The sequence below is a fragment of the Leuresthes tenuis genome, unplaced genomic scaffold (assembly GCF_036924035.1).
Source record: "Leuresthes tenuis unplaced genomic scaffold, fLeuTen1.0.hap1 SCAF_10, whole genome shotgun sequence".
Classification (NCBI taxonomy): Eukaryota; Metazoa; Chordata; class Actinopteri; order Atheriniformes; family Atherinopsidae; genus Leuresthes; species Leuresthes tenuis.
This window is the reverse complement of record NW_027325364.1, coordinates 4,248,593-4,263,877: the sequence shown is the minus strand read 5'-3', so window position 1 is coordinate 4,263,877 and position 15,285 is coordinate 4,248,593. Positions and strand designations below refer to the sequence as shown.

The 15,285-nt window shown below is 40.1% G+C and overlaps 2 protein-coding genes across 3 annotated transcripts in view; one reads left to right on the top strand and one right to left on the bottom strand.

Annotated features, from left to right (window-relative positions):
• Window positions 1-15,285, bottom strand: part of LOC140315989 (ubiquitin-conjugating enzyme E2 E1-like) — a 341,997-nt gene that overhangs the window by 210,897 nt on the left and 115,815 nt on the right. The window lies entirely within an intron of this gene.
• Window positions 1-15,285, top strand: part of znf385d (zinc finger protein 385D) — an 85,278-nt gene that overhangs the window by 65,059 nt on the left and 4,934 nt on the right. For both annotated transcript variants that reach the window (XM_072393599.1, XM_072393598.1), the window contains 3 exons: window positions 5,566-5,847; window positions 8,325-8,506; window positions 15,149-15,250. In XM_072393599.1, the coding sequence (XP_072249700.1) occupies window positions 5,566-5,847; window positions 8,325-8,506; window positions 15,149-15,250 (566 nt within the window). The remainder of the gene's footprint in view (window positions 1-5,565; window positions 5,848-8,324; window positions 8,507-15,148; window positions 15,251-15,285) is intronic.

Here is a 15,285-nt window from a genome sequence, read left to right as displayed (position 1 = left end):
CAGATGTGGAAAAAGAAACATCTGGCACATCAGGTTGATAAGACTTGACATGAAAACTTTTCCATCATTCATCTCCAGAGTAAGCTTATGGCCTCACATCATTGCTAAATTCCCACTGGATGCACGCTTTGAATGCCCCGGTAGGTGAAGGAGGGGGAGATCATCGTGTGTGTTGTTGGAAAGCATGATTTTGTTTTGCGCAACGTTGAAATTGTGTGTTTAGTTTTAGGTCCATTTCACTCTGGACTAAACAGACTCACTAAGAACTGCTAACATCTGGCTTTTGTTTACCGTGGGAAATGGATCAAGTACATCAAATGACTGCAGTAGTCATGGGATTTTAGTGGTTCCAGCTCCAGGTGGTACCAAAGTAAACACAACACTCGGGTGCAGACACTAAGTTTCACTGAGCCGGCTGTGCTCGGGGCTGCAGGAGTGGGCACAGCTCGGTTCTTGACAGAAAGAAGGGCTGCAGTGTCTCACATGGAGGCTCTGAAACTGACCGCAGCAACCAGCAGGTATAAAGAAAAATGATGGATAGATTATAGTTTTATTAACGAGGATTAGGCAGATGGCAGCTCACTTCTCTCAATCCCTGCACTAATCAGAGATGATGATGAAGAAGCTCACAGGAGACAATAACTGGACTTAACTAGTCTGTAGGAACATGTGTAGCCTGTGGACTTTTTTAGGATGACCTCACTTCAGCTGGTAATGTGAAAGGATTGAATTACTTGTTTAAGCTGGTGTTCCCATGTGAAAACACACATCTGCATGGTAATGTAAGTGTAAATGGGCTGTTGGTGATAAGATCAAATGACCAGAGGGACTAGAGTAGACCTGCTGCTCTCTTGTGTTGAAATGAGCCAGTTGTGGAAGTTTGGAAGATGCTTTCCAGAGGAAATATCTTTTAAGTAGAGAAAGGTGTTCAAACACTTGCTCAAACTGGTCAGGGGAGGACATACGGGCTGCTTGACCACCGTGAGCAGAGCATCTTAACAAGATGATCATGATCCAGGGTTTTTTGTGTTTCTCTTTGAGTTTCTGGTCTTTTCTACGGTTTAATCATTTCTTAGTTCTTTGGTTGCTCTCTGTTCTATGTTCTTAGTTGGTGATTTGTTTGCACCGTGTTTCAGAATCTTGTTCTGGACATTACTCCGAGTTATCCTAATTTCTTCTGTTTTAGCCCACAGCTGCACCTACACACCTGTCTACACTCAATCAGCCACAGCACCAATCACTTCCTCATTTGTTTCCCTCTGTATATATTTCCCTTGATTAATCTCAGCTCTTGTCACATCCTCGCCGTAACTGTCTTCATGGTAATTCTCTGTACTTCTGCTCATCTCTTGTCTGTTTTTGACATGATATTTGTCTGTAATTAAGCTTCATTCATGGTTTTCTGGCTCTGCGACATTTGTAAACCCCTTGTAAAGTTTCCTTGAGCCTCCAGTTTGCTGTTTGGGTCCTCTTCTCCCCACCGCCACCAAACCGTAACAATGTCAGCCTTCGTAGTTTTAGTTGTAATAAGAGTTGTGACAATAAACTGCCATTCCACAGAGAAGACTGTAGATGTGAGTCGAGTCATGAAGACAGATATGTCCGAAGGGTTTTCCAGGAATGACGTTAGCTGTAGAAACAATGTCATGAGATGTCGTTCAATGAAAAGAAAGAAAACCAAATAGACAGTTAAGGTTGAGAAACCTCATAATACAGGTTACAGCTCTCTACATAAGTTTCATCCAAGCAGCCTCTGAGTTAATATTTCCTGGATATCCAATAAAAGGTCCTCGGATCCTCACAAACATGGAATAACTTTTCCTTTGGGTAGAAACTGAAGATAATCTTGGCTAATCACGACTTAGTTTAGGTCAAACCCAGAAGAGGTGACCAAATGTCCAATCACTCGACTTGCACTCGCTTCACAGGTGGGAGAAACAGAGCTGAAGATTAGGTTTACATTTGACTGTGAGATATGCAGGCAGTGAACCCCTTTTAATTGGATGAGTTGAAACCTTGCATTGAGAGAGCAGGCTTTAAATCCACATAAACCTCCCACTAATAGCTAATTTGAGATCTCTATAGGGAGGAGATCCTCAGTTGGTGCTTCCTCAATATGAAAAGTAGGACTTCCCAAAAAAAAGCAAAGTCAAAGCATTGACTGAAGTTTACTGTTGAACTCTCATATCCACTAAAAGAGTCTGACAAACACTTGCTAAAACTCCAGAAAACACCTTTACTCTCATAAACCTGCATCACGACAGCATCAGAAGAACTATCATGTTGTTCACGACCCTGTGAAAATGAAGCACTTCTCGAAATATGTTTTGATTTTGCTTCATTTCCCAAGTTTAGCTTGTTGTATTACATTGAAGTCATCCAATTTTTGTATATTTATACTCCACCTGCTGCTGTTCATTTCTGCAAAGGTTTGCATTCAAAACATGCACCAAGTTTTATGATCATGCAGCAAATTTCATAGTTAGAGTCAGTCAAGTGGAAAAAGAGCGAATTATATATGTTATAAGTATAAATGTGCCTCAAATCCATTTCAAGAGGTTAATGGACTGATGCTCACAAACACTGAAATACCAAAAGAAAAACCCACAGCGCATATATTTACATACATTTGAGGCATTTAGCTGGAGCATTCATTCCACCTGTCATTGCAAAAGTAAAAGCATCAATCCTTTTTTACCATTAAAGAGTATTACAGGCAGTTTTTCCACCAAAAGCCCTTTTTTCCCCTGCAAATGATGTCTTCTTTCACCACACTGAGCAGAAAAACATTCTCTAACCTCTGACAGAAGTGATCCTTGTGACAGTGTAAAAGGCTTTTTTCTGGTGCCAATTGCCGACACCCGTTGTGGTAAATAAGAACTATATATAATGGCCCCCAAAAATAGCGTGACATAATTCACTATTGATTTGCTCTCCTGGCCGGCTGATCTTCATTCCATGATGCTGAAGTGCGGCAAACTCTGAGACATTGGCATCGATCAGGTGGTGCCGCCAAGGCACAATTTCATTTTCGTAAATGTGGCAGCAGTCCTCTATTCGATAGCCTGAAACATGTGGTGTTGTTTTATGAGTCAAATATATTGATCTGTCGCTGTCTTTGTTCCTAAAAATAGCAGACATTTCTTTCAGGATGGATGCCGCAGCTCTTTGTACATGTTAATGGGATTTCTGTAGCTGGGTTTGAGGTCCGATTCTGATTCGATGCATTCATAGATAACTATATGATATGTCCGTCTTATCCTGCAGAACTCATCTTGTTAACATTTATATCATCATAAATAGAAATCAGCTACTCGCTTAAGGAGTTGAGTTTTTCTGCCCCTTTGCTTTTGTTTTTACCACATGAGCCCGTGTAATGATATTTTGTTACCATTTAACTTCCCTTTATAGTTTTTAGGCACACTTTCACTGCTCTATATCTTAAATTGAAAACAGTTTAATTTGCAGTTCAAGTCAGCAGCCAACAATAAGTGTGTGAGTACAAGTTAAAAAGATCTAAAAACAACATATACCTTTCAAGTTTACATTGTTTGAGCTCAAAGATCGTCCCAAACTTGCAAACAAAGTGCTGACAGTCTCCCACAGCCATGGAGTTCACGTCTTAGTTGTTTTCATTGTTTAAAATGGCTAATTGACCCAACTCAGCAGCCTTTTAACACAAATAGGCGGCTGTATGTGTGTGTGTCATGACTTACTGCATCGTGTGACATGTTTTTAGAAGCAAACATCACAGCTCTGTTCCGTCTTTCAGCCAAACTGGGATTTATGTTGCTTGTTTACTCACAGCTTGATTTAAGGTTAAGACCGTTGTGTTGCTTTCTGTGCTGACACGTGACATTTTCTTCTGGTGAGATCGTTTCCTCCATCTTTTCAGCTTTGGCATCACATGTCTTAACAAAAAGGACACTTAGAGGTCATTTCAACCCGGTATTTACTTGGAAATAGTTCAGAGACCACATATAAATGCACTGAAAGTAACTGGTTTTTTTTAATTGGACATACAGGAGCACGGTCACCACTGTGCTGCATTACATCATCTTCAATAATGCCCTGCTTAAGAACACACAGTACAATGGTTTCCCACATTCTTGATATAACATCAAAGTGTCCTTTGTATCTTTCATCTATCGTTTACGGCCGGGTGCCTTTTCTTAAAATCTGTAGAGCTCACAGAGCATTACTGGAGTTACCATTGAACCCTCCCACCGTCATGAATGAGGATACTATTAACTGTGAGCTGATGACAAGCCGTTTGATCCGTCCCCTCTTTAGCCCAAACGAGCTGTGTTTGGTGGGTTTAACTAGCGGTTGTGGGTGCAGCGACAAAGTGTGCTCACTGATGGTGGTTTTCAAAAGCGTCTCTGAGCCCATGTGTGGCTTTGTGCTACAGAGTGGTGTTTGTTTTTAATGACGATCTGCCTGAAGGCTGAAAGAAAACTGGCAGTTATTAGTTTTGGGCTCCTCGTAAAGAGATTTCACATCACTCTTCAAGTCTTTTGTTGCTTCTGCCTCAACTCAAAACCAAAATCTGTTTCTGGCTTCGAAATCAAAGCAATTTTGCAAATCATTTTCAAAATTAGGGATGGGTTATGATGACCCTTTTCTTTTATTTGAATGACAAAATGAAAACAAAGCTATTTTCCCTTGTGGCTGATTCAGAGCAACCAAACACAAGCTTAGAAAAAATGCTTTAGAAAAACGATAGTTTGTTTTGGTAAATATTAAACTACTGTTACAAAGTTTATTTGTAGAGCACAATTCGTTCAAAGTGCTTTACAGATACATAAAATCAGAGGAAGGCACATAAAACATAAAAGATAATCATTAATGAATTAAATTAAAAGCGAAGCATGCAGATGGATACTTTCAGTTGTCATATTCACAGCTAAATAAACTGTTTTCAGCCTAGATTTAAACAGAGTTGAGGCCTGTCTCACATCTTCTGGAGGACTGTTCCAGATTTTAGGAGCATAAACCTGAAAGGCAGCCTCACCTTGTTTAGTCCTGACTCTGGGCACCAGCAGGAGACCCCCCCCCCTGAGGTTCTCAGAGTCCCAGCTGGTTCATATGACTCTAACATGTCAGAGATGTACACAGCAGAGCTGTTTTAAAGTCTGTTCTCTGAGCGACAGGAAGCCAGAGCAGAGACCTGAGATCTGGACTAATATGGTCGTATTTCCTGGTTCTAGTCAGGACTCGAGCAGCAGCGTTCTGGATGTCCTGCAGCTGTCTTACAGCCCGTTTAGAGCCCAGTGAGGAGGCTGTTACAGTAGTCTGACCTGCTGGAGACAAACGCATGGATTAGTCTTTCTAAGTCTGGTTTAGACGCTATTCCTTTGATTCTGGCAGTGTTTTTAGAAAGCTGCTTCCAAAGAGGTCGATGTAAGGATGGAAACATCATGTAACTCAGCACTGGATCAGTATGAATATAGTTTATCACTTTTCTCTGTTCTGTTAAACATCATATTGGAAAAATTACAATAATTAGACATAATAACCGACAGAGCAATGTCATTTTTTTTTAAAAATCTATTTTTTCCTCAGATGGGCCGGCACAACCCTTGGCGACGCTTCTCGCACCACCTCCAGCACCTGTATCCTCGCTGAAAGGCCCGAGCACCACCCCAGAGATTACCTCGGCTGCCGGAGGAGAAGAGAGGCCGCCAAAGCTCAACTCACCCTCAGAACCAGACCCGGAGCATGAGGCGGAACCGGAGATGGAGGCAGAAACAGAGACAGAGGAGGAAAAAGCTCGGCGTCTTCTCTACTGCTCGCTCTGCAAAGTTGCGGTCAACTCAGCATCGCAGCTGGAGGCTCATAACAGTGGTGAGACGTCAGTGTATTCATTCATTACGGCAGGGACTGAAACCACTGTATGAAGGAGGTGTTTATTTACTTGTTTTTCCTCAGTAAACACTGACTAAGCATGTTTCTCAATCCATCTTGTGTAATTTACTCTACAAATACACCAACATCTGTATTGAAAATATTTACATGGTGAGTCAGTGTGCAGTGCAGAGGTTTCTTCACTGTTCTGTCATCACTGTCAAGTTACATTCGTTGAATTTAATCAGTTTCAGGCCTGAGACGGACAAAAACTCAATTCATACAAACTGATTTCAAAAACAAAAACTGCTGCCTTCAGTTTTTGTGTCACAGTTGTCATGTCAGTGTGGGACAGCAGATGTTTTTCAGTGTCACACTGCTTTTGACTGACAGCTCTTTTTAGAGCAATTTCACTGAAGTTTTGAAGAAGGAAACACTTTAACACAAAGATTCATCTGCACAGTGTCCAAGATGACACACACAAAAAGAAAGAAACAGCCATTAAACTGTTTGCCGGCCAAATCGTGGTTAGTCGAGATCACAGGAGTGAACTCACACTGATCAAGCTCGTTCAAAAGAGAAAATGTGGTCCGCGATCCTTTCATGACCAGCCAGCTGGACTGTTTTTTACAGCCCATTATTGTCACAGATACTGCTGTATCTGTAGCTGTTGTAGAATATTCCATTTGCTTCCAATAAAGAAAGACTCAGGTTCTTTCCCCCAGTGGTTGAGTCCAATCGAGAAAGACAGCTTTGCCGAGCACTGGAACTCCTTCTTCGGCTGTCCAACCTGTTAGCGATCGCTCTTCTGAGCCGCAACCACTGGACCAAAATAAAGAACAAAGTAATGGCTCCCAGCTGGTGGGAGAATAGCAGGAGGATCAAGTCAGTCAGAAAGTACTGTACTTAAAATAGAAAGAGTTTCTGGAATAGTGCCCTTGAATTGGGGTACCATGTTTCCTATATATGAGCATTATGAATAGTGATGCTACAATAACCATTACTATAGAAGTATGCTATGAATGCCGGCTCCTGGATGGAGACCAATCTCTGAAGAGACCCGTTTACAGTATTGGTGGCAGAGCTATAAGTAGCATTTTAATAGGCTGGTATTGATCCCTTGTTTCTGCTCTTTGTCATGTTTTTTAGTTACTGTACATAGATGAATTATATCTGTGCCTTTCCATTGGACGTTTCTCCCATTTTTCCTGGCAGACATTTCTACCGGGTTGGATTTGAAGCGTCAGTGAATAGCCATTTCCAGGTCTGTGCAGAGACGCTCCACTGGGTGAAAGTCCAGATTCTGACTCCGTCACTGCAGGAATTTAACGGGCTTCTCGGCAGAACGCTTCAGGACGTTGTCTTCTGGGAATCTAATCCTGATAAATCTTGAAAAAACTTTCACTCAGGATTGATTTATATATTCTTCAGCTTTCCCCTCTATCTTGACTGATCTGGCAGCCACCCTCACAGAAAAAAATCCCCACAGGATGATGCTGCCATTGCCGTGTCTGACTGTAAGAATAGGTTTAGTGCCTGGTTTCCTCTGTTTAATCAGATCAGAGATCCCAGAGGTTCAACATTTACCCATAAAGAGGGGAAAGGCTTCTGCTCGTCTGCACTGATTGTTGTCCTTCTGTGAGGTTCTTGTCCCTGAATCTCATTCATAATGACCTCTGACCTGACCTGTTGGTCACCTGTCTGGCCAAGGGCACAGATCCCCCATTACCCCATCCCCCCAGTTTGAGAACCAGATTGAGAAATTCTGCCGATGGGCCGAACTCTTTCCACTTGAAAAGGATGGAGGCTGGTGTCTCTGAACTCTTTAAATGTTATAAATCCAGATACGTTTTACACATTCCTGTCTCACAGGTCTCTAAAAGACATGCCTCGGTCCTCACTCCGACAACTGTGAGACCAAATGTTGACAGATGTGAGCTTTTTTCATTACGTGGAATGAATTGAGTTAGGCTTTGGTGAACTCAAGTAGAGTTGAAGTATTTCAAGGACCACTGAAAGGAGGACAAACCATGGCTCAGCAGTATCACAAAGGGTCTCAATACTTGTGAAAGTGGGATATGCTCCAAAGGTACCCGTTTTTTGCTTCATCATTGTTGAGAATTGTGTGTAGACTGAAGGAAAAAGCAATCAGGAATGAACCTGAAAAAAGACAAAATGTAGACAACTTTGCTTTCCTTCAGCACTCGACTGTGAGAGAAGTGTCGGTAATTGGCTCTGGTGTGTCAAACATCAGTCAAAGGTCAAATATGTTACTTTCAACAGAGAATTTAACAGCGTTCTCAACTCTCCTTGATCAGGAATGTCCTCTTATAGTTTACAAGCTGACCCTTTCGCAGTGACCCTCATATTTCACAGATCACAAAACCAGAAAACCTTTGATTTCATCATGACCTTCGGCTGCATCTCCATGGTAAAAATCATGTTCTGACGAGGCCCTTTTCTGTTCTAACCTACAGGTACGAAGCACAAGACTATGCTTGAGGCCCGAACCGGCGGGGGCTCCATCAAGTCTTTTCCTCGACCGGGAGTCAAAAGCAAATTGGCCACGGTGACCAAATCATCAACAGGCCTACAGAACAAAACCTTTTACTGTGAGACGTGTGATGTGCATGTCAATTCAGAGACTCAGCTAAAACAGGTGAGACGTGTAGACTGAGACACTCATTAATGGATTTCAAGTTAACTCGTCTCTGCATTTTTAGTATCAAAGCTGGAAAAATATAGGACAAATCCAGCGTGGAATGACATTTAATCAAATGCTAATACATTATTTTACCGGGTTATCTTGTAGTACAAATGTCATAATACATTAAAAGTAATTACATTAATCATTTTTTGACATTTAGAGAAAAAAAAAAAAAGCTTCAGTCGTTTTGCATTAGAAAATATTCTTATTCAGGAGGAGATTGATACCCCTGCATATCAGTCACCTCTAAAGTCGTGCACCAGCCCGGGAAATGGTCCGGCACATAGCTAAATGGAATCTAACGTTCATAAATTATTCACACTTACATAACGTGTCAAAATATCTCCGATGAAAGGGTCTATATGGAGCTTTGGAGGGCTGCTGGATGCCAACACTCCTCCCTCATCTTCAGTTCTATCAGCAGGAAGATGTGGGAAGAAATGATAAATCAGAGCACAGCCACACACTTGATGCAAATTATGTTTTTGATGACTGACACTCAAACACATGCTGTGCTATGAAACTGAACTGATAAATTAAAGTATGAAGATATGTCATCTGTAACAGGTTTGGGGAGAGTTTAGCAAGGAGAAAATTAATTTTCACAGAAAAATGCAGCAGTTTTTTTTTGCTATATTTGGCATACAAGTAAAGATAAGTGGACAATTAAAACTGCGATCAACCATTCACTCAATCTGTTTGCAGGCATATTAGACACAAAGGTTAGATCTGTCGGTTCCAATGTTGTTTCAAAGCTGTTGTCTAATCAGTTTTATGCATTTAAACAGTCTTAAGTCTCTTTCAAATTGTTTTTTTTTACCATTTTTCTTGTGGCACCTGCACATGTCTGTCATGATCTGTGGTTTTACGTTTTTCCTGTATTTTGAGGTTTTCTAGTAGTTTTGTATTATGATCTGTGGCTTGTTTTGAGTTTCTAGTGTTTTTTCATAGCTAATCATTTATTCGTCTGGTTCTGTGTTCCTTTTTCTGCTTTCTGTTCTGTATCTGATTGTGACATTTAGTCTGTAGTTTCCTCCCGTTCAGGTCATTAGTTCCACTCATTCACCTGTGCTCAGTCCTCTCAGCTGCATCCATTTACTCATCAGGCTCCCACAGTGTTAAAGCTCCCTGTTTAACCCTCAGTTTGTCAGATACTCGCCGGTACATGTTTCAAGTTCTAGTCTAGTTCTGGGTGGTTTTCTTGTTGTGGTTTTGTTCTCCCAGTTTTAGTTTGTATGTATTTCCGGTTCTAACACACTTTTTGTTAAGTGATAGATTACCTCAGTTCACCTTCATCCTCCTGTCTTCATCCGCATTCGGGTCCTTTCATCAACATCTTCCCTTCAAACTGTGACAATGTCTGTGTCAGTTAGACAAGGTTCGACCTAATTATCACTTGAAACATGGCACCACACAGCAGTGGGTTCATTTGACATATGATCAGCTGTTCAGAGGAATCAAACAGTGATGGTCAAGCTCTCTTCTTCTATGGTTTCTATGATTAGATGCAGCACAATCCTTTTTTTCTGTGCAGTCGTCTACCCATTGGAAGGTCAGTAGTTGGACGCTGAACCCCAGTGCCAACCATCGCTGTGCTATCGATAATGAGTAAATGTGGCTTTTAGTGGTCAACGAGAGTAGAAAAGTGCTATATAAGTACAGTCCATTTTCCATTTACTGTGTCTGAGCCAAATGAAGTTGGGAGTCTTCTGCTGTCTGTCTGATAACACATAACACAGTGCTGCTTGTTTGTTTGGTTCATGCTTTGTTTCTATATCATTTCTCTTTGGGAGAAATAAAGGATTTTTAAATTAAATTTATTTTCATGGTAAAACTACTCAAAACTGAACTAATGCACCCAGATAATGAGGGATAATAGGTCTGGGCTCTCAGCACATGCTCCGAAGTTCCATCTCTTTGCTTCTTTTTGTAAAAACAGTAAAGTGCATATTAATACAGCCAAATTCTCAATAAAGCTGCTCCCATTCAAATATTTTTCCGTTTCTTTTATCAGACGGCTAAACCCATCAGAAATTGTGACCGAAAATCAGCCCATTTCCAGACTGTTGCTCTGCTCTGAATTTAAAACCACAGAGTTATCTGACAAAATCAACATTCAAGCAACTTAAAGACATCTGTGCAGTAAATTCTGCTGTGCGAACATGTCGGATGATCTCCTGCAGAGAAAGTTAGAGGCAGCAGAATGTCCATGACATCCCCGAGTTGAACATACCTCACACAGGGACTTCTGCTTCATTCTGCTCTTGTGCATGTACACTGGAACAAGGTTCGTGATCCAGTTAAAAGGCCAAGATTAGCGGTAACCATAGCTCCTAACTCATGTCTGAAAAGCGCTTTAGATAAGCTTCTGCTCTTTGCTGATCCAGATCTAAAAACTGATTACATCAGCATTTATAGTGACCACTGCATGTTTTTTTAGAAAAGATAAAAGTACTTTTTCTACTTAAAAAAAGGACCATCAAAAGCTTTCACATTGCAAGAGATGTTTAGAAACACAACTGCTGTTTGCATTCATAAAAGCTTACTTGCAATGTGGTCCTTCACTGAAATTAACACCCCATTAGAGGAAGGTTCAAGGGACAGACAGCTGCTGTTTGGAAAAGATGTTTACAGTGACATTGTGATGTGGCTCTGTGGAAAAGCATTTAATCGAAGCTTTTGATGGCTGAACTGAAGCTCCACTGGTACCAGAACAACACCTGTTTAACACAGGAATATGTGAAACCTAAGAGTTATACTTTGAGGAAAGGATTAATGAGTTAGTGAAGTGTGTTGAGCCTAAAGTCAGAGATATTAATCTCATGAGGGTTTTTTATCTCTATCAGGCCAGATCATCATGGTAGAACACACTGTGCAGTGCTATACAAGAGGTTATGTTAATAGTTTTAGGTTTATTTGTCTATAATTGCTTTCCTTTTCACCATTTCTTTTCCTGATCATATTCTTTTAATGATTGTCCAGTGATCTGATGCCTTATATACATATAAACTTGTTGAGTTGCTTCTTAATAATCCCTCCAAAGTGCCTCAGAAACTGGTAAATCTGCAGAAAATACATGGGATAAATTAGTTTTCTATGTGCTGGTGTTGCATTTTGATTTGGCCCAAAAAAAATGGTGCTTTCAGATCTAAATCAGCCGTTTTAAATTTGGCAAGTTTATAGTTTAAAAGCTCTCGTCAGCAGCTGTCGTTAAATGAGAAATCATTGAGAGCTCACTTAGTAGCAAAAATCAGCATGTTACCATAGAAATGTACATGGCAAAGAAAGTTGATAACAACTGTGTTGTTACCTGTTATTTATAAATGTGGTTTTGGTTTTGTTGAGCCAGCTAATGCAAACAGTCTGAACCTTGTATTACACGCTTCTGCTAAAAGCGGTGAAATTTCTGCAGTTTATTTATTTTTTCTCTTTCTTGAGAGGATTCAGACTGACGAAGGAGGCATGTGTACGTGCCTCCCACAAATATTTCAGCTGGTTACTAAAAACAAACCAGTTTGAATCTCACTTTAGCGTCAGATTTCACTTGGATGCACAGATTAACTGCATGTGCTGATGGTTTTCCTTTAATCCTGCTGAGCTACTGTAACAACACTGATTTTTGGATATGATTCCTTAAAGTATGAAACTCTATGGCAAACAAAGTTAAAGGACAAAGTTTGTGGTTCGGTCATGTGTGGAAATATGTGAAAACAGCAGCTTTGTGTGAGCTAACCTTGAGATTTCTCCATGAAAAACAAACAGACTTTCTTTGAATTTTTCACACTCCGGCCTAAAACGAGTTCTTCTGAACAGCAGCTACTCTCTGTGAAAAAAAAATCCACTGCGACAAATTTCACTTAGAGCTTGAAACCAGAAGAAAAGTGTGATTGTGAGGACTTGTGAAATTTAGACTCAATCTCAACATGAAACCACACTGAATTGATTACTAGCTTGAGGTTGGAGAATATTTCTGTATGTGTCAATCCAGATTCTTTTGTTTATTCAGATCCACCAGCTGTTTCTGGTCTTTCAACACGAGAAAAGCCGCATTCCCAACAGTATTTAAAATGGGAACATAATGTGTCATTCAGTCAATGCTTTCTGCAGTCATTTTCACCATGGGGGGCTCAAATCCCAACAAAACCTTCAGACAAGGAGGTGTGTGATTGTTTGTCATGTTTCCACCTCAACACAAAGATTAACCCATTACAAATCAATGCAACGTGTGTCCACTTCTACCTTTCAAGCCTGATGAAACATCTTATTCAAGACATCTTATATAACTTTAGTTATATAAAAGTATATATATAAGTAAAAAATTAACAAAAAGCAGAAGGTTTCATTTTCTCTGTTTCATCCAATGTTTCTTTAGGGGCTGAGAAATAAAAGGTGGCATTTAGAAGTTATTTTTTAATAAAGTAACACAGCAAATAGAGGCAAAATTAAATGGTTTGTTTCAGGTTTCAGTGTCCGAGTATCATCTGAACTGTTTCTGATGCTGCATGTGTTCATATTTGTGTGAATAAACCTACAAAAATTTATTTTTTGTCTTTACAAACCACAGAACTAAAGATAGTCTATTTTTTCTTATCTCTCCGTCTGTCTCAATTTGCAAATATGTTTATAAGATTTGGGATGTGTCATGTTGGGTGGTGGCGTGATGAAGGTAGGACCCGGATGCAGATATTTCAAAAGAAAAACTTGATTTATTTAAAAGAAACAACACAAAGTCGCGTCTGAGCCAGAATACAAAAAACTATGAAAAACTTTGGGATGGAACTTGACATGACCAAACCTGCTGTGCCATTAGCTGCTGTAACTTCAGTGAAGGTGAGGATGTGTCAAAGTGCATGAGGAAACCTGGAGACTAAATGCTGAGGAGAGTGATTGGTGATGGAGCGCAGCTGAGGGGAAAAGCACAGGTGATGTGAGTGAACCTGATGTCAGGGCAAGAGAAACTAAGGAAAATATGGCAAAAACTAAAGACTAAACCAGGAACTTAAAACAAAACTAACAGATGTGACAGCAGATTACTTTCCACATATACTGTTCTAACAGGCTTTGTAGGTTTGTGCTCATGTTGCAAAAATCTGTACGACAAGATAGGATTTGGTGCTCAGCAAATTAGCTTGAGGTTTAATTGAGTTTTCATTGTAAAGTTTGTTAATCACTGCAAAACCCAGCCTGTTTAGGTACAGGTCATTCAAGATAAGAAGATAAGCACTGCCTGGTTACACCTGATTTTACAGGAAAGGAAAAGTAACGCAGTGATGCATGGATAGACTCAGATCCCTGAGACTGAGATCATTTCAACCCTCTGGCTTTCTTTGAGCATCTTTAGAAACGTCTCTGACAGTGAAGGGAATTGGTTGTGGTTTGACTAAATGGGAAACGGTTGCACTAAGGCTCTTTAGCCTCGTACATGTTGAATTTATTAGATTTCAAAGTAACTTTAACTTAGATTTTTATTCAAATTGCAGGTCTACTTATAGTAGGAAGTTTGCAACAGTACCTTTATACGACTTTGACTTGTGCTTTTCCATCTTAATTTTCCTATGAATAGAAAGCAACCCACACCACCTGCTTAGCATCCCACAGTGAATGAAAAAGGCCATTTTCCACCTTTGCATTGATTCATTTGAAAAGGGTTGATGTTTCGGTCACAAAAGACCTTTTGAAAGAGAAATCAATTTGCTGCCAAGAACATTTAACACAGCTAGAATTTAGGCTGAGAGACTAAGGCTGAAATTGTTCTGCACAATATAAGAACACACCTGCTACACACTAGTTTAATGAAATACACAACAGTAATTACAGTCAGGTCTGCTCATGCCTTAATGATGTGGCATCGACATTAATAAGCCTGTTAACTCTCATTCACACAGTCAGATTTTCGCCCTGGCTTTGGACACAGCAGTTTTTTTGCTATTTTTAGTCTAGATAATTATTTTCGGTTCCTAACTAATTTAAGATCATCGTTTGTTCTTTTGAGAAATGCACTTGTCTGGGTCAGTGTTTGGACTTGGACATCTTGATTCTTTTATGTGATATGAGCTAAACCTGACATGATAACCAGTATTCTCACGCTGCCTGTACTCTGATTGCTTATGTTTGATTTAATGAAGCCACATAGTGAAAAGATACTAAGGGTTTGTTGAACTTGCTTCATAAAACATGCCCTATGGAAAGTGATTCTTCACAAAAAGCAGGGCAGGTTTAAAGGTGGTCTAATTAAATCCAGAAGTCAAGGCAGTGAGGTGCTCCGCCAACATCTAATTAAACCTTTCTCTTCTTCTTTTCCTCACAGTTTTGTTTTGCTTGAAAGATTCTGGATGTTCGTGGTCCTCAGCAGACAAATAGTTAGATTTTCTTTTCTCCAAAACCACCTAAATTACAGAGTAAAAAAGTTCTTTAAATTATAAGGACACAGTCACGTTAACCCCTTAAAACACCATGGAAACGATACTTTTATCTCACTTTTTTTACTTTTGTGATGTGAAAAGCACCTTTTTATATGTTGCATCAACTGGAATAAAGTGACACACTGAATCCCTCTTTGCCTCATCCGAAGCTTGTTTTCTGTCTCATTTTCAGCACATCAGCAGTCGGCGTCATAAAGACCGAGCAGCAGGTAAACCAGCCAAACCTAAATACAGCCCTTACAGCAAACCGCAGAAAGGCCAGACCAAGCTGCCGGTGAGTCACTCTGTCATCTTATCAGCAACAACAAG